The sequence below is a fragment of the Pseudorca crassidens genome, chromosome 7, assembly GCF_039906515.1.
Source record: "Pseudorca crassidens isolate mPseCra1 chromosome 7, mPseCra1.hap1, whole genome shotgun sequence".
Taxonomy (NCBI): Eukaryota; Metazoa; Chordata; class Mammalia; order Artiodactyla; family Delphinidae; genus Pseudorca; species Pseudorca crassidens.
The window spans coordinates 27,651,442-27,674,504 of record NC_090302.1 but is presented as its reverse complement, the minus strand read 5'-3'; the positions used below and the strand labels follow the sequence as shown (position 1 = coordinate 27,674,504).

General features: G+C 36.7%; 1 protein-coding gene across 3 annotated transcripts in view; it reads left to right on the top strand.

The window, feature by feature from the left end:
• The window catches only part of SLC44A1 (solute carrier family 44 member 1), a 218,605-nt gene that overhangs the window by 148,414 nt on the left and 47,128 nt on the right, over positions 1–23,063 (top strand). Inside the window, exons 13-16 of one of the 3 annotated variants that reach the window (XM_067743747.1) lie at positions 608–745; positions 7,399–7,635; positions 9,469–9,549; positions 12,508–14,883. In XM_067743747.1, coding sequence (XP_067599848.1) covers positions 608–745; positions 7,399–7,635; positions 9,469–9,549; positions 12,508–12,531 — 480 coding nt within the window. In that variant the 3' untranslated portion in view covers positions 12,532–14,883. Of the gene's footprint in view, positions 1–607; positions 746–7,398; positions 7,636–9,468; positions 12,473–12,507; positions 14,884–23,063 lie in introns of those variants that run through there. The other 2 variants (XM_067743748.1, XM_067743746.1) reach the window with 2 other exon arrangements.

Sequence of the window (23,063 nt, the reverse complement as noted above, 5' to 3'; positions counted from 1 at the left end):
GAATGGGGAAGGTCTGTTTTCTTAAAGGGAATTTAGGATCCTGCCCCAGGAGGGAGGGGTATAAGATCGGCAGCAAACAGCTGTCTATTGCAAGAACTATGAGATAAGACAGCATAGAAGAAAGTACCAAGGAGGAAGGGTTCCAGATAAAGCAGCACAGCAATCTGATGGCTTTGTGTGTGTGTGTGTGTGTGTGTGTGTGTGTGTGTGTGTGTGTGTGTGTGTGCAGCTTTTAAAGCATCACTGAAGTGGTAATAATGCATCACTGATATGCATGGTAATGAACCCAAGATATCTAGGAAAGTTTAAATTATGGTTTGATTTACTAATACATGGAAGAAGTTAATGGATATTGGAAAGGTTTATGTGTGTTTTAATAAATATCAGTGTTTTTAAAGGACCTAAGCTAGGCTAAATGAGAAGCTCTCGTTACCCTATCAGGTTTTTTTTAATGTCTCATATTTCCTTGAGCTTAATCTAAATCTGTACCTCACCAAAGCCATGGGTTTAACTGTGAACTAGTTTCACAAGCTATGCTTTAACTATGTTTGGTTTAAATCTTAAAGGTTACATGTACTGATGAAAAATTGTTTTTGCTTTTGTCCAGAACGCATACACAGCCACAGCTATCAACAGCACCAACTTCTGCACCTCAGCGAAGGACGCCTTTGTCATTCTCGTGGAGAATGCTTTGCGAGTAGCTGCCATCAACACAGTGGGGGATTTCATGTTATTCCTAGGCAAGGTAAGAAGACCAAGTATATTATCTGAGACAGACAGTAAATTTTTGCATATGCGTATAGTTGCTCTTTAATTTCAAAAATATATGTAGCCCACAAAAAACCTAAAAGTCACATAATATACAGCAAGCACTTATAAAACCCTTAATATGTGTCAAGCACTGTTCTGAGTACTTTACATGTATTGTGCTCATTTAATCCTCGTAATAAATTTGTAAAGGAAGTACTGTTATTATCTTCATGTTATAGATGGGGAAACTGAGGCACGGAGCAGTTAAGTAATTTGCCCATTACATATTTTGAATTAAGAAACAGTCCATGTAATGGTTAGGGGCACTGCATCTGGAGCCTGACTGCCTGGATTTAAATCCTGGCCTGACTAGCTGTGTGACCTGAGGCAGGGTATATAACCACTCTGTGCCTCGGTTTGTCCATTTGTGAAATTGGGGTAATAATAGTGCCAAACCCCTAGAACTGTGAGGGTTAGACTGATTAATACTTGTAGGGTACCTAAGATAGTGCTTGATACATTGCAAGTTCTTGATGAATATTAGCCGTCATCGTTACTATATATAAACCCCTTAAAATAGAGCTGTTAGGGAATGAGACCTAACTGTCCTCAAAAGTGTTTTTCTATTCTGTGCTATTAAAATCTGCAAACTATTAGATAACATTATAATTGAGGACTCACTTTATCTTTGTATCTATATTTCAAACCATAAAATACTCAGAAAATTTGAAAAATTGAGTTAAGAAAACGGCACCACCACTATAACCTAATAACTTATTTTTATATTCCCTCCCAGTGTTTTTTCACAGGCTTATATTTCTATAGTATAACAATCCTGGTATACATAGCTATTTCTTCTGCTATTTTCACTTCATATTCTGTCATATATATTTTTTGCATTACTTTGATAATCTTCATAATTACTCATTATCACGATGGCCACTATTCCATGAAATGCTGTTCTCTTACTGCTGAACACTTAAGTTACTCCAACCACTGTGCCTTTAAAATGTTTTTGAAAGGGAATTAAATATTTGATGTAGAAAGGCATTGATTAGCACTGTGTAATGTAGTTTTAAGTTCTCAGGCAATTGTCATCTAAAAAGAATTATAAAACCATACAGATAGTTATTTTGAAAATTTGTAATTAAACGTACATTATGACTCCTGGATTTGTTTTTTTGTCATGTTTTAACAATAAGAGGATAATTTTTATAGTAAAAATTGAATGAGTTAATTCATGTTAACGAATGAGTACAGGTCTGACCCTGTCAGTAACCATTGCTATTATTTATGTGCTATATGACTAACTCAGGAAGGCTTCAGATTTTTTTGTTCATTTTTTATGTATTTATAATTGACCCCTACTGCTAAGAAAGATATGAAGCAACTTCAAATAAAAACATATATAATGCAGAGCAATTAAAATAAAAGAGAAATAAGAAGACATATAGAGAATAAGGGAGAAAATTATACCAAGTGGCAACATTTGATCACGATGATAATTTTAGTAACTCTGATTGAGACACTTGCTGAGTACCAGGTACTGAGGGCAGTGCTTTATGTGAAGTGTTATATTTGGTCCTCCCCTGTAAGGAGACCTACTACTATTATCTTCATTTTACAGCAAAGGAAACCAAAGTTTAGAGAGCTAAGTAGGTTGTCCAAATTTAGAAAACTCGAATGTGGCAGAGCTGGAGTTCAGACTCACATCTGTCTGACTTCAAAGTTTTTAATCACTGTGTGCTATAATTGCCTCAACTGACATTAATTTTGTCCCTGGGCCTGCCTTTTTTTTTCCCCCCCCAAAGCCTTTTGATTCTGATGATTGTAAACTACTGGAGATAATTCTAAATACAGCATTACTTACAGTAGTGACTAATTGTAAACAATCTACTGCCTGACAGTAAAGGTTGGAAATAATAATCAACAGACTATTCACCTCTTAAACCCTGTTTTTTTATTTTATTTTTTTAACTTTTTAAATTTTTTTTGGCCACGCCGTGTGGCTTGTAGGATCTTAGTTCCCCAACCAGGGATTGAACCCAGGCCCATGGCAGTGAAAACGCCAAGTCCTAACCACTGGACCACCAAGGAATTCCCTAAACCATGTATTTTATTGAGTTTATAATGTGATAATGTGTATAATAAGTGGAAAAGCTGAATAAAACTACTAGACCATCACAGAACCATTTTAAAATGTGCATAAAAATGTGCGTAAGAAAGAGAAAGAAAATTAATATCTCAAAATATTTTTAATAACTATTGCTTTGAAATACTGAAAATATGAGTGATTCCAAGCACCTCCCCCCACTTTATCATATAATGGTAAAGTTTCTATGATATGATAGAAACTTTGATAAAGTTGATAAACTTTATATGATAAAGTTTCTATATTAAGTATGCATTTCTCTTGTAATGGAAAAATATATACAGGATAAAATACAGTGTTTTAAAATTGGCTTTGAGTTTTTCAGCAACCTAATGACCTGTCAAAATTTTTTCTTTAGGTTTATCATAACCTTTTAGTCATTCAACAAATATTTATAGAGTGCCTACTGGTAATGTACTAGGGGCTAATCTGGGTGCTGCTTATATACTAGTCAATAAAGAGAATTTAAAATCTGGTAGAAAAGGAAGTTTTGTATCCCTTTTTTCACTTCGTGTTATATTATGAGCATTTCTCATTTTATTAAAAATGTCTATATAGTTGTTGTATCATTTATTTAACAAAGCCTCTGGGTTCTTTTGGTTTTTTTACAGTTGAACTTTTCTCAATTTTTTACTATTATAAAGTGAAACTTTTGCATACCAGTTCTTGCCCACATTAATATCTATTTCCTGAGGCCAGAATCCTAGAAGTAGAATTAATGAGTTCAAATACATAATAGGATTTTTGATACATATTTCCAAGTTGCTTTCCAGAAAAATATAATTTTGAATAACATAATATTTCTAATGTTGTAAAAACAAGACTTTTAAAACCATGAAAGGTAAACACTTTTTAAATTGAGAAATCAAAAAAGGAGAAAGATAAGAGGAAAAAAAAACTTCTGGGTTTCCAATGTACTAAGATAAATTCTTGTTTTCCTTTTCCAAAAATATAGTTCTGATCACAGAATACAATAAATCTTTTAAAGAGTTTCTTTCATTACAATTAATGAAATTAATGGCTACTAGTATGCAGAAATAGTTTTTGATCAGATAGTTCAACTAGGTAGATCATAATAAACATTATGAAAGTGTCAGGAACAAACTACTAGTACATGGAGCAACTTGGATGAATCTTGAGGGAATTATGCTGAGTGAAAAATGCCAATCCCAGAAGATGAAGTGCTGTATGATTCCATTTATATAACATTCTTGAAATGACAATATTATATCAGTAGAAATGGAGACCATATATGTGGTCACCCAGTTAGTGATAGGGGAGGGGGGAAGTAGGAATATCTATAAAAGGTTAAAGCGAAGGATGCTTGTGGTGATGGAAATGTTCTGTATCTTTGTCGTACCAGTATGAATATCTGGGTTGTGACTTTGTACTGTAATTTTGCAAGGTGTTTCCATTGAAGGGAACTGGGTAATGGGTACATGGAATCGTTCTGTTACTTTTTATAACTGCACGTGAATTCATAATATCTCAAAATTTTAAATTTAATTTTCAAAATCTTGATTTTAGAAAGAAAACAAAAGACAGTGTCATGTATTCCATTTCTATGAAGCCCCAATGATTTTATGGAATGGTAAATTAGATTTGGAAGAGACCTTAGCTCCTCTAGTTTAGTGGCTTGTGACCTATGATCACTGGCCTACAGGGTCCTCAAAGATTAAGAATAGTGATTTAGAAGCTTTTTAAACATTTTTAAGTCTAATAGGTATTGCATTTTAAGTCTAATAAATATTGCATACTGCATATTTATTGCCAATAAAACTATACCAAAAAATTCCCCCAAATCTTGTTTCTTTGCTTCTGTTTGAAATTATTTTACCTCTATTTGATAATACTTTTTATGACAATTAGATGTTCTAGCTGACAATTTAATCTGGCTTCAATTATTAAAAAATGAAAATATGAGTTATTTGTTGATGCTATTTTGTTGGTAAACAAAATCTTTCAAAACATGGGTTCCATGGGGGAAAAGGGCATCATAAATGCAAGATTTATGATGACAAAAAAAAGAAAAGAAAGAAAGAAGCTAAGTTTGCCAGTCACTATGTTAAATGCTTTCAGAATGCTTATTTTAACAATTACGGGATGTATGTCCTATTGTGTCTCTCTTAAAGATGGAAAAACAATCTCAGAAAAGTTAAGTGAACTTGCTTAGAGTCACAAAACTAAGAAGTTCTAACTGATTCAGTCCTACATCTTTCTGACTCCAAAACCAGCATCCTTTTCTTCCTGCTTCTCACATCCTACTCTGTGTATGAATCTCTTCTACTGCATCACAAATAATTTATCCTTTATAACAAGAATGTCTAAACCTTTAAAATCAAACATCCTATTACCAAAAAATGATTTGAGCACATTTCCCCAATATATTTACATTTATTTATTAATGATGTATGTATAGCTTTCACTAATATATGCTTTATAAAGTGTAAAATTTTAAACGTATGGGAAATACAAATAAAAGTCCCAGGTGATTCTCTTGAACCTTCTCTGGGCTATGTGTGCTCTACCATGGAGATCAGTGATATAGAGCAGTACTCCTTATAGGCTGTGGACTTTCTAAGAATCACCCGAGGGTTCTTTGAAAATGAATATTGCTAAGCTTCATATTAAATCAAACCAATCAGATTCTCTGGGGGCAGGACCCAGGAATCTGCATTATTCACAAACTCCCCAAGGGATTTCCAGCCCCTCTAATAGTTTGAGAACCACTAATGTATCCTCTGCTTGAATGAGTGCATGATACCCTTTCATTATATTGGGGAGTAATTATTAAATTATTAAATTAAATTGGGGAGTAAATTATTAAATTGACTTTTTAAGCTAAATGTCACTAGTTTTTGAAGTTGGTTCTCATGTGACAGTATTCTACCTTAACAGTTTTTGTCTCAGCATCTACTTGTCTGAGCCACATCTTCTGCCTATAATTGACTTTAACATTTCAAATGTGGTTTAACTTTTAGTGCCATAGAGAGAGTGTAAAGCAGCTGAGTTCTCCCATAGGGTGGATGTAAAAACATTGAAGAAGAGTATAAGAAATAACTCATCCTAAAATTGAAACAGAAGAGGGAAAAAAAATGGACCTAATTAGCTATTTGTGGACATCACCCCAGAAAATAAGTCACTGTGAGAGAAGATTCATAGGTATATTGCCACAAAAAATGATGAGAGGGGAGCAGACCCAGATTTGCTCCCTAAAATCATCTGAGAGAGGGATCAATTTATAGCTTAACCAATACATCTTCTGATGCATTATAATTCCTGGTTAAGATAATGGTGAATGAGAGATGTTTTGGTGTTGATAAATAGTGAGGGAAAGGCAAAAGAAGAATTCTCAGTCTGCCTGTCCTCAGCACTGGGCAAGGAAAGGCTGCTGTGGTTCTAGAGAACTCTTTCTTTTCTTTTGTTATTTAAAGCTTGACGCTAGGCCAGGTAAAGGGCTGGGGAAGATGTTACGGTGATATATCAGTATCCAAGTATTTGCTGAATTTTTACCTGGAAAGAGTACTGGTGTTGGCATCATAAGACCATTTTTTGAATGGTATCTTATCTTTATTCTACTCTGTGGCCTTGGGCAGATCAGCTAGCCCCTCTAAGCATGTTTCCCAATCTATAAAATGAGGGTGATAATGTTTGCCATAAGCCATTCATAGAGTTATTGAAAAACTGAAATAAAAAGTATTAAAAGGAACACAGAAAATTTAAAGTGCTGCATGTACAGTGTTGAAGCATCAGAGTAGGTGGTTCTTGACAGCAGGCAAATGGCTGTTTCTTTTATTTTTACAGCATGAGTGTGTTTGGCAACCTCTTTCTCCACAAATAGTCCAAATCAACACTTCATGGCAAATCATATTAAATTTACCACGTATTCTATGTGAAATAAAATATGGAACAAAGAAAAAGCTCTTAGAGGTGTTTGTTGCAGCATTATTTATATCTGAAAACAATATGTCTCCAAGTATAGGAGAATGGTTAAATAAATTTTAAATCACCCATAAAATGTAAATATGTAGCTGAATAGATATTTATGAAACATTTATGATATATAAATATTAATGAAGAGCTTTTAATGATATGTTTGTATAATACTATTTCATATATGTAAAAATGCTTAGAAAAAATACATAGCAATACCCTGAAATGTCAATAATTTCCTTCTGAGTGCTAACAGTGTGTATAATTTTTTTTCTAAGATATGTATACATTTATCTGAAAAATTGCCACAGATGCTGAATAAGTGAAGTCTTAGGAAACAAGCATAACATTTGGAAAACTTGATTATTTTTAGTGTCAACAAGGATGATATTTATGTTATATGATGTACATGTATATGGGTATTTATGGATTATGCTTTCTAACTTGCGGTGGCATGGACTCATACAACCATCATTTATAAATGGAGAAGTCTGCAAATGATGAAGAAATAGTGGTTTTCTGCAGGAGGTTATTAAATGTGATCTTTGTTCTCTCTGCTTTAGGTGCTGATAGTCTGCAGCACAGGTCTGGCTGGGATTATGCTGCTCAACTACCAGCAAGATTACACAGTATGGGTGCTGCCTCTGATCATCGTCTGCCTCTTTGCTTTCCTAGTCGCTCATTGCTTCCTGTCCATTTACGAAATGGTAGTGGATGTATTGTTCTTGTGTTTTGCCATTGATACAAAATACAATGATGGGAGCCCAGGCAGAGAATTTTATATGGATAAAGTGCTGATGGTAAGTACCTCAAATGCCCTCTACTGCTTTAAGGATAAAAATACTAATATAAATATTTTGTAGACTATTCTCTGTATTTAATTCCCATTATATGAAACTGAGTAATTCAGAATTAAACCTTCAGCACCCGTGAATGAGGTTAGTCTTGGGGAAATCAGGGAAGAAGATCCTCTTGGCATGAACGAGACCATTTCAAATCTACCTTGCTAGAGCAGTTTCCCTTTAAGAGTCCTGAGTTCACACTATTCCATACTGCTCTCTCCATCTCTCCAGTTAGATACACTTGAATCGACTTTTTTAGCCCTTGAACTGGAACATTGGACAGCTAGTCTTCTAAGTGCCTTTTCCTGAATCAGAACTCAAAGACAAAAGTTTTATTTCCCAGGTTGTAGTGCCTATCTGTATTTCTCCATCCACCACCTTTCCAAGTATTATTGCTATCAGCCCTGTTAAAACTCATTATCCTAAGTATTCCAGGCCAAACTGAAGGAGTTTTGTAATGAATACAGATTATCAGACCCATGACTGGTAGATGGTATTGTTTCCCATTAGTCAAGATCTGAACCTTTACACAGATATTATATTCAGATTCTTTATAGTTACGTAACCTCTGCAGCTTCCCTATATTAGAACCTCAATTAAATTTTTTAAAAAATTTAGAAACCATTCTAAAATGGTTTAAATACTAGTTTCGATGTCAAATGCTGCCCAATTAAAGATGTGTTTTAATAAAGCTATAAAATATTCCTATCTCAAGAATGGATAATATTTAAGATTAAACATTAGACCTTGAAATTACACACCATCTTCCAGAAACATGGTTTATCTAGTTAAATCTAAAATAAATGTATTAATAAATAAACTAGATTCTTTTTTTTTTTCAATCTCGAAAATTCCAAGTGATTCAACTGACCTATTTGGTACTCATTATCTCTTTTACTAAGAACATTACCAGCTACATTTTGGACATTTTCATAATCTCAGTTATAATCCTAACTCAATTACAATCCTATAATGACGCTAACAGAGCGTCATAACTGTTATTTTCATAATGGAATTTGACCTAGAAGCATCATCTCTTGTGTGATTAAGGCATTTAGGAGGAGAGGTTTGTTTTTGTTTTTTAAGCCACTGAAGAAAAGCAGAGTAAAATATATAGTTTTTATTATTTTAGTTTTCTCTATAAGAATGACGAGGATATTGAACGAGGAAGTACTCCATAAACTTTGACAGGATAGAAATGTTTCCTTCAGGGCATAATCCCATTTTAACTACTTCTATCCACTGGTTCTGGTTGTTACTCCCTGTCTTCCTGCTTTATGGAGTAATCTCAAGGCCAGATAGACTTTTTTTTTTCAAATAGCTTATTTATGGCTTGGTAAAAACAGTATACTATACTTAGTGGTATCAACACTTTCTTTTACCTCCTAGGGTTATTTTAAAGAGGAGGCTTATAGAGTAAAATGTTGTTGCTTTTCCATTTAACCTTGATATGGAAAAAGTAACACAACAAATAAAACAATATTCTAAGTGTGGAAAAATAGTGTTTTCTAAAAAACGAAAGGTATTTTCTCTTTCAGATAGAACTGACATCTCTTTGAGCCTAAGTGAGATTGTCACAAGGAATGGTGGGAAAAAAGATTTTATATCAAGATTGCATCCCCACAAATTTAGCTGCTCTTATGTGTGGTACCAAATATTACTTATTGCTATGTTTTTAGGCCATCCATTTACCATTACTGAGTCAGAAATGTAAATATTCTTTAGAAATCATCTACCAACTGAAGTCTGAAAGGACCTAAGAATTTATGTAATCTGGTCCCTGTTTTGCAGGAGTTTGTGGAAAACAGCAGGAAAGCAATGAAAGAAGCTGGGAAGGGAGGTGTTGCTGATGCCAGAGAACTAAAACCGATGGTAGGTGGAGATGAGGAGGTGGCCACCCTCCAAGAATTTCACTTTCACTTCCTCTCTCTCTCTCTCTTCACTGACTGCACTTCTTCAGGAGAAGCTTTTGTGATCTGTGTCACGCAGGACGTGCTGCTCTTTCTGTTTGTGTGTTTACCCATCACTTGGATGGCAGAATTCTTGTCACAACTGAGACCGCCTTCTGTAAAAGTAAGCTGAAAGGAACAGTGTTCATGGCGGGGCAGGGGATATTTTTGTCCCTGAGGTGAACTTGCAGTTTCCATTTTTTTCTTTTTAACTGTCAGTGTTTAGTTTTCATGGGACTGAACATTTGGTTGTGCACTTGAACTGACGGTTTGATACTTATTTTAGAAGTGATGATAGCAATTCCTTTCAACTTGCTGAAATTCATATTCCCCCCTTCTTTTAATATTGGTTTGTTTATGTTGCTGTCTTTTCCCCTTTGCTGACTTTTTCTTCTGTTGCCTGGATTGTACTTTCTTTGTTTCTTAAGCTATTTTTCAGTAGCAAACAAGGCTATTTCCGTCTACACCCACATTCCCACTCAAAAAGACAATCTGGTCTTCTCCAGCCTCAGTTTAAATGTGAGAAAGATAAATTACCTCTGGTCAGTGATATATATATAACTACTCTCCTTTCATTTGAAAAAAGCAACTTAAAATTAACCAGTATAAGAAAATCCTGAGTAGCTTTTCCCATATATATTCTCACCACTGCATAATGACAGATGTCTTTAGCTATATTGGTCTAATTACCGCTTGTATTACAAGTGTATTATTCTTAAATAACATGTTTATTTCAGAATATTATATAATTGCCTACATCCTTAAGCACTTAATTTTAAAACAATGTGCCTTCTTTTTGCATATAATATCCAAAAAAAGGAGAGGTGAAGACTCTCTTTTCTTTCTCCTTTATACTTTAATAAATGGTTTGATTTATAGGTGTCCAACTTAAGAAATATGTAGTATAAAACAAGCCCATTTAAGTATGTAAGAATGAAGGAAATGGCTTCATTGCGGGGGTGGGGGGATGGTATATGTATATGCAAAATAACTGCATATTCAACCTACATTAAAGCCTCAACAGAATGTTTAGCTATAAACTCTTCTCTGTAACCCCATCCAGTGCCTATTTTGGTGTTGCTCTTAATAGCATTGATGATGATAAAGTCAAAACTTCAATGTTTATATTCCCAAGGCACAGATCACTCTAATCATAAGTAAGAGCGTGTAGAATGGCCATGTAACTCTTATTTTTAAGTGTGCATCAGACAGCACTGGATGAACAGGGAAGGGGTGCTAATCACCAATCCCTCCTGTCAGGTTACTTGCCTCCCTGCCCTTTCTTTCTGCATCCCTCTTACTTCATGTGGGCTGAGGGGGACCACAGTGAAAATTCTGCCAACCCTAAGATAGCCTGGAAAAATGAGGAAGGTTTCCTTCTTGCCACTGCTTGGTTGTCCTAATTGTTCAGAAAATAAGGTTTCAAACCTAAAACTTTTAAAAGACATATAAAATCTTAAAATGTAAACCACCCTTCCCCCCCTTTTCTGTCTTTCCAGTGGTTGAAGCGTACATTAAAGCACTCTTCAGTAACAAGCATTTAAAGAAAGGGAGAAATAATTAGAGGTTTAGGACTAGCTACTTCGACCATGAATTGGCATGTATTTCTGTATTATTCTTGAGGGAAAGATAGCTGAATTGTGGTAGACCAGAATGCAAATATACCTTCTCTTACCTAAACCCCTGATTCATAGGTATTAATAGTAGGAGAATTGCCTAGGTTATGTGGCATTCTATCAGAAGCCAAAAATGTAGAAATTTTTTCCCCCTAATATTACTTTCAGCTTTAAATTAATGTCCCTTAATTCAAACACCACATTAAAATCTTCATTCCACTTTTACTTTTATTTTATGTTGTTCGTTGCTTGCAGATTAATGGCAAAGCCCTCTGCCGTGTCCCAAAATACATCTTCTGTGTGCATTGTTTTTCTGGTCCTTTGGACATTGTAGCATTTGATCTCTAAGAACAACGTTTTAAGTGGTTCAGAAAGTCCCCATGAGAGATGTGTGAATTGTTGCTCACAGGATAATTAAATCTTTCAAGCATATCAGTACCTCTAAATCTGCTCTCTTTCGAAGTATGCATGTTAAGAGTTGACCCGTAATACCACCACCATCTTGTGTGTGTCCCTAAAGAAGTACCTGAGAAACTCCCTCCTAGAGTTTGGGGATTGGTAGAATTTACGATTGCTTATTTGTGTTTGCTTGGTTTAATTCACGTGTTATTCCCATAGATGAAAGTTCTGTTAACAGAGCGTCATAACTATTTTGCTGCATCTGTAGAAACACTGCTGTTCGAGTTCACTGTCTGTCTCCTTAATGGGATAGTTTAATATGAGTTTTTTTTAAGTCTATAAAATAATGTTCAGAAAAACGAGGTTTAAATTTTTACATTTGACAGGGCATCACTAAACTAAACATAAGTACTTCCAGCTTTCCTCTTAGACTTTTTTTTTTTTGAGAGAGCCTCACTAGTTAAGGAAGCTTTGAAGGTTTGTAAGGTCTTTCTATAAATCTTTGAAAATTATTTTAGAAAAATTTACCAAATGTGATGTAGAAGTTTAAGAAAGAGACATCTGGCAATCTGCTCGCTATCATACAGGAAAAACTTACAGAGAAAATGGAGGAAAAAACCTGGGCACTATAGCAACATAGACTAGAGATGAATTCTCTGCATATCTCAAAGATGACCCAGAGGGAAGTGTGACTTTCTACAATCACAGGAATTTCAGACTCTGGAATTTAGGTTTGGGGGAGAAGGATTCTCAATCCATTTTTCTTTATTGCTGTTTGTGACCATCTGTGTATTTGTAACATCATTCATGATCTCCTTTTAATGGTAATTGTCTAAGATTATACTCTGTATGACTTTGTTTTCTAGGCTTCGGGAGCAAGTTCTGCTTGAACCTAGCCGACCGTTATGGAACCCATTGACATTCCAAAACAATATATACACATAACTATGTATTTGTGTGTGTGGGTGTGTGTATATATGTATATGTATGTGTGTATATATATGTATATGTATATACACACACACACATAATCAGCCAAAATCAGAGAACAGGAACAGGGATTTAATACCTTTTTTATGCTTATTTTTGTCAAACATGTACTCCTTTCATACGGGTGGCTTTTACAAGGCAACTGCCGTCATTTAATGTTTTCAATTGTAATTGTCTTAATGGAAATGTTAAGATTCATATCTGATTAACATTTTTAATAACTTAGAGGAGATTTTAACTTTAGTTATTTAAATTAGGTAAAATTATTGTACCGAATTCTCTGTCTAAAGTTTATTCAGGGGTGATTTCCCTGATGCGTGCATAAAATCAAGACCTTATTTTACTGATGCATAAATCCTAGTGGGATGAGACTAGGCATATGCTTTCAGGTAAATAAGGAGTTATTCCATTCAGTTTTCCCCAATCAAAGAAGCCATGTCATTTTCCTTTTAGAAACACACAAGTGGACCCAATATGGGAATTTTCGTAATAGCTCATGCATTTGTCAGCCAACATTAAAAAGTAACCAACTCCTCAGGTATTTGTAGTTTACCCTAATGCTTCTATAAGAGAGTAGGTAAAAAAGGAAAGGGTAGATAATCTTTCTTATGCAAACTTTTCTCTTATATTTTGTCTTTCTTTCATTTTGACGTTAGTAGCATCCTCCACACATTTGTGTGCCTGATTTGAAAGGAAGCTGGGGTACCCAGCAAGTTTAGCCTTTAAGTTTCTGTGTATAGGTTTGCAGACTAAGTAATGCTGGAAGGAATAAAAAAAGGAGAGAAACATGAAACACAAAGCATTGAAAATTCCGGTACTTGGGCTTCTGCTTCAGAGGAACTTCAATGGCTTAGGGCTAAATGGCCATTTTATTCAAATGCTTGCTATAAAATCTGAAAACATACTGGCAGGTGCTCCTCTCCTTGGCAATTCATTAAGTATCCAGAATTCTACAATGTTTAACTGAAGAATTGGTTAATGTTTTGATCCTCAAGTGTTGAACGTTCTTTGTGTTTGGGGATGGGTTTTGGGTTTGGGGGGGTTTTTTAATTCCTGAAGCTTACCAGATATGAATGGCTAATATTTCATTGTTCTGCTTATTGTAATGGTGAATGCTTTAAGAAAAAAAAGTGTAATTTGCTAAGAATAATTCATGATCTGTTTATGCGATAACTCCTTTTTGTTACAATTTTTTTAAAAAAAGCTATTTTTGTTAATGTAAAGTAAATATTTCAGAGCAGATTTTTTAAACTTATTGCACTAAATATAGGCTCTGTACAAAAAAAAAAAAAAAGCCTCAGCATTTTATCATTCCATGGAAGGAGAATCTTTTGAAAGAAAGCATTGCCTCCTACCAGAATTAGACAGTGAATTAGACCGGTATTATGGAAATGTGTACAATTAATGTCACTAGGGCTTAATAAGCAGCTGTTTGCTAATGTGCTTCCTTTCAAAGGGTTGGACCTTTAAATTGCTGCAAAAGGTAAATTGTATTTTTTTTTAAGTATCCGTGTTCTTTACTCTAGCTAGGCTAAAATTTGCTAAATGCCTCGGTTTCTTTTCAAAGCTCATGTAATATTTCTGATTTTTCAGAATATTTGCAATAACAGTCCGGAATTTTATTTTATTTTTATTTTTTAAAGAAACAGGAGCTCACGTCTTGGCAAGATCACAGAAAACAATATTGTGAGAGTAGCTATTTTGAAACAATAATTCTCCAGAAGTTAACATTCTAACATGTGATGTCACTAAACGATATCATTGTACTCTTTTATATCATTTGAAATGGAATAAATATAATTATGTAACTAACAATTATCCAAATAGGTGAGAGAGCAAATCATGTAGGAAAATTCAGTCTACCTTCTGTTTCATAGCCACACAGATTGTGGGCATTAAGAAACATTGGGAACTAAATTTAGGCTTGGCAAAAGTATGGAAGATGGGTATCAAAACAGAAGACATTACAGGAGCTACTTATCTTAGGAGGTGTCCCTCCAAAGTGACCTGGTGGAATTCTTGAATTTGGAAATTAGGTTCTACTCACTTGGCCATCCCAGCACCATGGACTCTTGCTCCTCCCTGTTCCATATGCTCGCAATCTCAGCTGTTTGAAGCCACCAGGAATGCTTTCTAATTATCATTTGCAACTAGAACTGTAATCAGAAAGAAATTTTGTATTTTTGTATAACTTGATTGTGTGCCATTTTATATAACAGGTCCTGTTTTACAAATAAATTTTGTTTTACTAACATTGTGTTTAGAAATTATGCTCTATGTGTAACCATGTCATTTGAGTTCCAAATTAATTGCCAGGCTGTTTCCCCTAAGTGAATATGTGTGCCATATAGGTAGGTATATGCAGATATGCATATATATTACACAGACACACACACAGAGATATTTGACTTATAGACTATCACTCTCTCATGAGCTTCATTTGTTGATGCAATTCAGAGAGCCTCACAGAGGCTTTTAGCGATATTTGAAGGTTTTGAGGCTATGTTTGGATAGACCTGCTGCCGCTGTCATTCCTCGTGATCCGTTCTTCAGCTGGCCCTGGGCTGCCTTATTGCTATTCGCTCACTGCCTCCATCTCTGCCCAAGTGAGAATACATGAAGGACAAAAATCGTCTGTGAAATGTGGTTACCTGAATACTTTTATCAACCACTGGCTCTGTGTGGTGGGTTTTGTCTTTTGTCTGCGGTGGATCTTCAAAATCGTGTTCAGGACGCCTACTTCCAGAGTTACAGTTAGCATCCGCGGTTGTCAGTGGTGATCACAGTGAGAAGAGAATCGTGATCGTTGCTGCCATTGGAAAATTAAGGTTCTGATGCCTGATTTAGACTTTCTAGGCTCCTGCCTCAAGAGTAAGCTCTGCTGTATATGATATGGAAGGGAAAAGGTTATATTTCAGTATAAATCCAAGAGACCCATCTTCTGTGGGAGGCTTACCAGTACGTTAGGTAAACATTAGGAATTTAGCTAGAGCGCTGAGATTGTATTATCTCTGCATGGACTAGCACAGCTCAAAGCAGGCTCTTCCTTTAAACCATTTAATGCAATGTTTAATGTTTAAGGATCAAAGCTTTTATCCTATCCTATAGCATAATTAAGTCCTAAGTTACTGCAATATAAGTAGCTTAACTGTGTGTTGGTTCCTAAACTTTTTGCATAATGGTTGAGGAGGGGGCATTCACTGAGTCTATTTAAAAATTAAGCTGCAAATAAGTTTTTCCTTTGTAGAGATGCTCCCTTACTCTAATTTTGTCATTTTTTCAGCCAAGGGCGTTAAGCTGCCAGTTCCCAATACCACTGACCTCGGTATCTGCCAAGGGCTCCCTTATCTTCCCAGGGCAGTTTCAGGATTTCACCCCAGTAGGGGGTGGTTAGGAGGTGACCCCTTTTATAGGGGTCCTGAGCCCCTTGAAACCAGAGTAATGTTCCTCCCACCCTCTCCCTTAAAACAGCTATGGAAACTACAGGCACCAAATATTTGTGAGGCCATGTTAGTGCCCTCAAGACCCCGACCATTTCCACCAAGCACCACTAATAGCTAATAAAGGCCATTTTAAGAGGTCTCCTGGCCTTCAAAGTAGAATTCTGGGGTCAGTTCTGAAACCAGAGCTGCCAATTATGGTGACCTGAACATTTTATTTTATTTTTCATCAGTAACCTCTCTTGAATTTTTGGAGTTTCCAGTAATAGCCTTTAACACAGCCTCTGAGAAGTTTCCTTCAGAAAGGTCTTTTAAAGTTTTCACCTTTCAATAAGTTCTCTACTGCGTTTTAACCGCCACTTAAAAAAACAAAAACAAAATCCTCAGAATCTGGAGGCTTATCAATGCACCTGCCACGTTAATCTCTGTATTCTTTTCATATACTCCATCTGATAGATAAAAGTGCACTATAATGGCTTGCCTAGAGTTTTTAAGATGTGGTCTGTGAATATATATTGGAAAATTGTGGGTTCGTAAGTAAATGCATAAAGCAGAGCTTTGTGTATTCTATAATCACAGTGCAGAATGCCTTTTGCTTTAAATGCATATTCATGTATCTTTGTGTACTAAAGAATACATGTTAGCCCATTTGAAAAGTAGGCAGTCTTCATATACACTGGCTACTTTCAGAATAAGCTTATCTTTTTAATGACACATAGCCCAAATTGTGAAAAAAGTAGGATGCTTGAATGTGCCAAGAGAAAATATAAAGCTAGCAAACTTAGAAAACAAAATAAAAAGCTAAACACATTGTACACACCAAAAAATTTTAAATAGCACGCTTTCCTCCATTCACGTTTCATAAATTTGAGTCAAATTCTTATTCTCCAAATTTCAATTTAAGAGGAAATTTTTAATCCAAGATTTAAATCTTTGAAGATATCTTTCTTATAAAAAAACTTCAATGCAGCGTTTTTAAACTTGAGAATTTCTGTGGAAAACCTTTCTTTTCTATGGAAATACTATAGTACGCTTTCTTCCACCCCATCTCCTTGATTTTTATATGTGTAAAAAATAGACAAATGATGCTTCCATTTCAGTATCACATGAACAGCTATCACTTTTCTAAATTAAATGAGCAGGATTTAAGTTGGATATTTTTTAAAGAAATTCATTAGTAAACTTGTGGAAAAGATATGCAGTTGTTAGGGACCCAAATATTAGGCTATTTTCTTCAGTTTTGATACCAGTTGTACAATATAAATGATTTCCTGAGGAATAAACATTCTAGACCAGGGAATTCAGAATAGTAAAGCTTTCAGGTTACTCATGGTCTAGTCAAGATCTAGCTGAACATGAAAACGTTGTAATTTCCAAACGTTTCAGAAATCTTTCACTTTTATTTGCTAAGACCCAAATTTAGTATTTGATATTCAAAAGCAGGTTCTTAATCTTTTGAGGGGACCAAGGGCCCCTCTGAGAAGCTTATGAAAGCAATGAACTACCTTTCTCTCAAAGTCACATAGCCTACTTAGGAACATTTAAAATACTAATAGAATTTCGAGACCCTGAGACTGCCCGCCTCCACCCCACCCCCATCCCCTCAGGGCCTAAGGAACACAAGTCTGAGGCTGCTGTAAAGTTGGTTTGATAATGTGTTTTGAAATAAAGTAGTGATTAGGCCTCCACTGAAGATTCTTTTAAGATGGTACTTAACAATTTCAGACCTGGAATCATTTTCTTTTTTAATTGAAGTATAGTTGATTTACAATGTTGTGTTAATTTCTGCTGTACAGTAAAGTGATTCAGTTATATATATACTTTTTAAAAATATTCTTTTCCATTTTGGTTTATCATAGGATACTGAATATAGTGCTCTGTGCTATACAGTAGGACCTTGTTGTCTGGAATCCTTTTTATAACTTGAAAACTTTTAGTACCAGCTTTGAAAATCAAAACCACACTAATCTGAATGAAAAACAGGACGTCAACACTGAATCTTCAAGACAGTAAGATTTCTTTCCTTGGTGGTGTAAGGATGTATGTGTCCTATGATGAATTTTTGGCAAGGTACCAAATTATTTGCAATGGACAAGAAAATCCAAGAAGAAATGAATAGGGAATCCCTGTAATCATCCGTCTACCAAAACACTAGATTCTTTATTATTGTCACTCAGCTATGACCTCTGTAGCATAGTGTTAGCAGTTAGATCACTGTCTAAAAATATATCTCTGTCAACACGACCAAGAACATTTGAAGATGGTGATAAATTAGCAAACTTACCATAGTCCATAGATGACAAAAAATTTTTAGTGGAAAGTTGGAGGAGCAGATGCTGGGGGGACAAATTCAAAAGTTATTTTTTTCTCCTTCGTAAATCAGTGAGATGTTCCCTCCTGTTTTGAGTGTTTTCCGGTCACCACTAGAGCAGCCTTGGACCACTGCCCATGGGACTGTGCCTCCACTCCCCCCATCCACATCACCTTCCTTCTTTAGGGAGCATGTGGGTTTCTTCACATTTACACCTTACTATTAGGGAAGCTTGCTGCACTATATGGAGTGTCCTCTGGGCCCTTGAAAAAGCAGGCAGACATCCTTAAAGGAATTTGAGGTTTTTTAAGATTTGATTCCAGGGGGTCATGACCTATAGTCAGACATCAAACTATTACCTACATTTTCAAGCTGAAGAAAGCAGTGGAAATGTCCTAATTGGCTGGTGAAGAAAATAGAAAAGTCAGCTCTCCTCCCCACCCCACAACCCCAGAAGAGCTCTATTGAACCTTCCACAGTAGCAAAGGAAGAGACCACAGGTGGAAGTTCCCATATTGGGTGGAAAAGGGCCTAAGTCCGGTGTAAGTATCTATATTTGATGTCTTTTTGTCATAGAAGTGTATGACCTAAAGGAAATGTCCTGAGTTTCACCTAGGAATCTGATCCACCCATCCCATCAGCTAGGAAATTAGTTTTAGTTATTTTTTGAGGAATAATGTGTTAAATCATTCTATGTGAGTAAAGTAAGCATTGAAAAGAAGACTTGAGGGACTTCCCTGGTGGTCCAGTGGTTAAGATTCCACCCTTCCAATGCAGGGGGCGCGTGGGTTCCATCCCTGGTTAGGAAACTAAGATCCCACATGCTGCACAGTGCGGCCAAAAATAAATAAAAAGAAAAGAACAAAAAAAGAGAAAAGACTTGAGGAATGAATGGACACAGGACTGGAGTGAACGTCCTGCCAGCATCCTGCAGACCATTCTACCTGCCACTAGAAAATGTGAGCACTTCCTTCATTTACCACATGGATCATTAAGCCAGGATTGTTTTCCAAAATTGTATGAGGTGATTCATAGGAATGAAACAATACTAGGACAGCTTTGGGACTGATGATTGGAGACAGAGACTACAGAGTAAATTTTCCCCTTCCTCTGGGTTCTAGCAGTGTTCTCCCAGAATCTTTGGCCCCCTTGTTTTGGCTGGTTTTGATTTTCAAAGACATCACGGGGGGAAGCTACCTTTCTTCTACTGTATTGCCTTAGTGCTACTAGATTATGTTGCTGTTGAGGTTCTCTTGATTTTGTCCATCCTATAAAAGGGTACTGGGAGCTCCATAATGAAGTTTCAGTTACACTGTCTCAGAATATTCTTGACCATTGAATGCACTTCTAAAGATGTGGTACCCAGTGAAATAACTTCAGGAGGTTGTTAGCTGATCCGATTTGCTACAACTAACACAAGAGTGGGGAGAAAAGTGTAGAGGGCACCTAACAAAATGACAGGGGCTCTGGGAAAACAACCAAAGACAAAAGCATATCTTCTGAAGACCAAAAGTCCAACTTTAAGTACTTTCTGGCACAGCCTTCCTGAACTCCTGAGTTTAGAATAGGCTCCTAGAATAAAGCAGCCAAGTTTGAAAGATCAGTCAATGCAGAGGGACCTGCTCTTCATCTCTCAGGCTCTGAGCCTAACATCCCGTCCAGTCAGATCCCATCCAGTGTATGGGGAGATTTGAACAGAAAATTCCCATCAGTGTGTTTCGACATCTCACTGCTGTGAAATCCAGCATAAGAGGTATGTTGTGGTGCCACATATTTCTCAATCTGAGGCCTTTTTTGTCTTTTTGGTTTTGTTTTGTTTTGCTATTTGCATCCTATTCACAGTGTCAAAATGGATTTTTGTATCATGTCCGGTCTTTGTCCATTACAAACTGTAGGATCATGGTTAAGTCTTCCATGAATTCCCTGGTTCGGGATCTTGTACCTTAGCATTATTTTGAGTTTTTTCCTTATTATTATTTCTTTATTACAGTGTCACTACACTGTATTCAGGTGGGGAAACAAACATGTAGGTGCTTGAACATGCCCCACAGACATGGTCATAGCCCTGTAGTATTTGTGACTGTCATTATTGACACTGCAGAATTTACAGAGTGTTGTGCTCTCAGAGGACTTTAAAAATATGTATATGAAGCAATTAACTTTCTGGAGTTATCAAATCTTGCTGGGAAATTAACTTCCAAGAGCTCTGAATTGGATGGAATTCCATCTGGCTTCAGAGTACAATGAGCCTATATGAAATGGAGCTTTGAAATGTTTTCCTTGTGCAGAAATATGAACTAGAAAAAACAGTGCTGATCTAATGCTAAGTTTTCTGTGTACTGACTCAGTTACCAGAACTATAACGAAAACTGTATTTTAGTCTAACAAATGTATAGAATTTTTTTATGTAATAAATAAAATTTTATAGGAAAGAATGTCATTGTCTACTGTGTTGTAGCACTTTCCCATGCCCAGGGTGGTGATGAATAGTGTAGGGGAGGGAAAATAATTGTTCCCCTACCCTTCTGAGTTCTTAGCTGAGACTCTGTAATAGAAGACACATTAACAAGAGAAAAACACACAGAAGTTTATTAACATGTATACCTCAGGTATACATGTGAGATACCCAGGAAAAATGAGTAACTCCTCTAAGTGGCTTAGAATTCAAATTTAAATACCATCTTAATAGGGAAAGGGGAGAGAGGATGTAGGCCTCTTAGGGGAGAGTAAATGATTTTTAGGAAAGATGAATGGGCCCTTAGAGGAATAGCTGGGCGGCATGATAGCTTATGGCAAAGTGTGTCTGGGTGTGGTGTCGACTTCTAGGCTCTTCTCCTGTGATAAGAGTCAATCTCCCCTGGTTGATGAAACTCCTGAGAAGGGGATTTATGATATCTGAGTTCTTTTTGGAGAATCTGTCTAGTGAGATAAGGAGAGTTCAGAGAATACCTCACCCACATTTGCTGTTTTTCAAGTGCCTTCAGCTCACAGTAATACAACAAAGTGGCATTTTTTTGAGGCGGCATGTCCTGAACTCCTGCAGTCATATTTGGGGGTGGCGTATTCTGCTGTGCTGCAATAGAAACTGATTGTGGGCAACATCTTGTTTTCAGATTAGGTCAATATGCTGCAAGGGTGCCCTGGAATTGACCAGCTATTTCTTTCCAGCATCTCTCAGCATGTTCTAGGATCCCTGAAGTATGAAACATAAATGTACTAAATAAAACCTAATTTCCGAAGTACAAAGTTCATCCACTGCCCAGCCAGACTTCCTAGCTGGAGTCTGAGTCACTCTGTGAATACTAAGGTTGCAACTGAATTCAATCATCAGGCAGAGACGAAAAGCCTGTTAGATAACGTTTACCATGGAAATCACTCGTTGTGCTTGGTACAGTGCCCTGCACATAAATTGAAGCCTGGATCTGTGCTAAGTTGGTGAGTTGGTGAAACTGTGGTGTGCCATAATTTAAGCAGTAAATTATGGAAAAATCAAGCTTGTTGATTTTTCAACAAGCTTGAAAAGTTTGGAAAAATCAAGCTTATTTAAAACTAATCCTATTTTAAGTGATATTGGGGACTAAGAAAGGGGTGTTCTTAAGTGGAAGACCTTTTGCAATACCAATAAATCTCTCCCAATTTGTTTTTTAATTTTGGATTTTTCTTGAGAGGCTGCTGTACAGACTGCTTTTCATTAGCAAATGTGAGCAATGCCCAGATCGTAGCCCTAGTTATTTATCTATACCCGCTTGCCAAAAGAAGTTGTTAGAGAACATTTGTGAGGAGTCCTCAGACACTACAGGTGTTTGAGATACTAAAGAATGTTAACCAATCTGGACTGTTAATTCTTTTTGGAGGCGTGGTCCTGATGCCAACGTACACAATTTCTTGTTCCATAGACCACCTAGTGATGAAAGAGCCTGTGAAAAGCCTCACATCTCCTAAAAGGTACCCAGATATTCTTTTTCTCTTTGGCTATGAAAAGTATAATCTGTATTCGATCTCAAATTTTAGACGATAAAGAAAAATCCAGAGGGTCTCTTTTTTTTTTTTTTTTTGGTACGCGGGCCTCTCACTGCTGCGGCCCCTCCCCTTGCGGAGCACAGGCTTCGGACGCGCAGGCCCAGCGGCCATGGCTCACGGGCGCAGCCGCTCCGCCGCACGTGGGATCCTCGCGGACTGGGGCACGCACCCGCGTCCCCTGCATCGGCAGGCCGACCCTCAACCACTGCGCCACCACGGAAGCCTCCACAGGGTCTCTTTTAAGAGGCATACTGCTTGTGCACTTTAGGATAATATATAAGTTGTGGTTGAAATTTCAGCTTCAGATAGTGCTCAAAGCTCCTAGAGGTGTCGAAAGCTTCAGAAAGAAGCCAGCATCCTAATGAGGCCCTCTGGCCTCCTTTTTTCTTTTTTTTTTTTTCTGGTAGGTGGGCCTCTCACTGCTGCGGCCCCTCCCCTTGCGGAGCACAGGCTTCGGACGCTCAGGCTCAGCAGCCATGGCTCACAGGCCCAGCCGCTCCGCGGCATGTGGGATCCTCCCAGACTGGGGCACGAACCCGTGTCCCCTGCATCGGCAGGCGGACTCTCAAGCACTGCGCCACCAGGAAAGCCCTGGCCTCCTATTTTTGACCAGGTGTTGTGGAAGTAACCCACAAGGCCAGGCCTTTTCACATTATTGGTA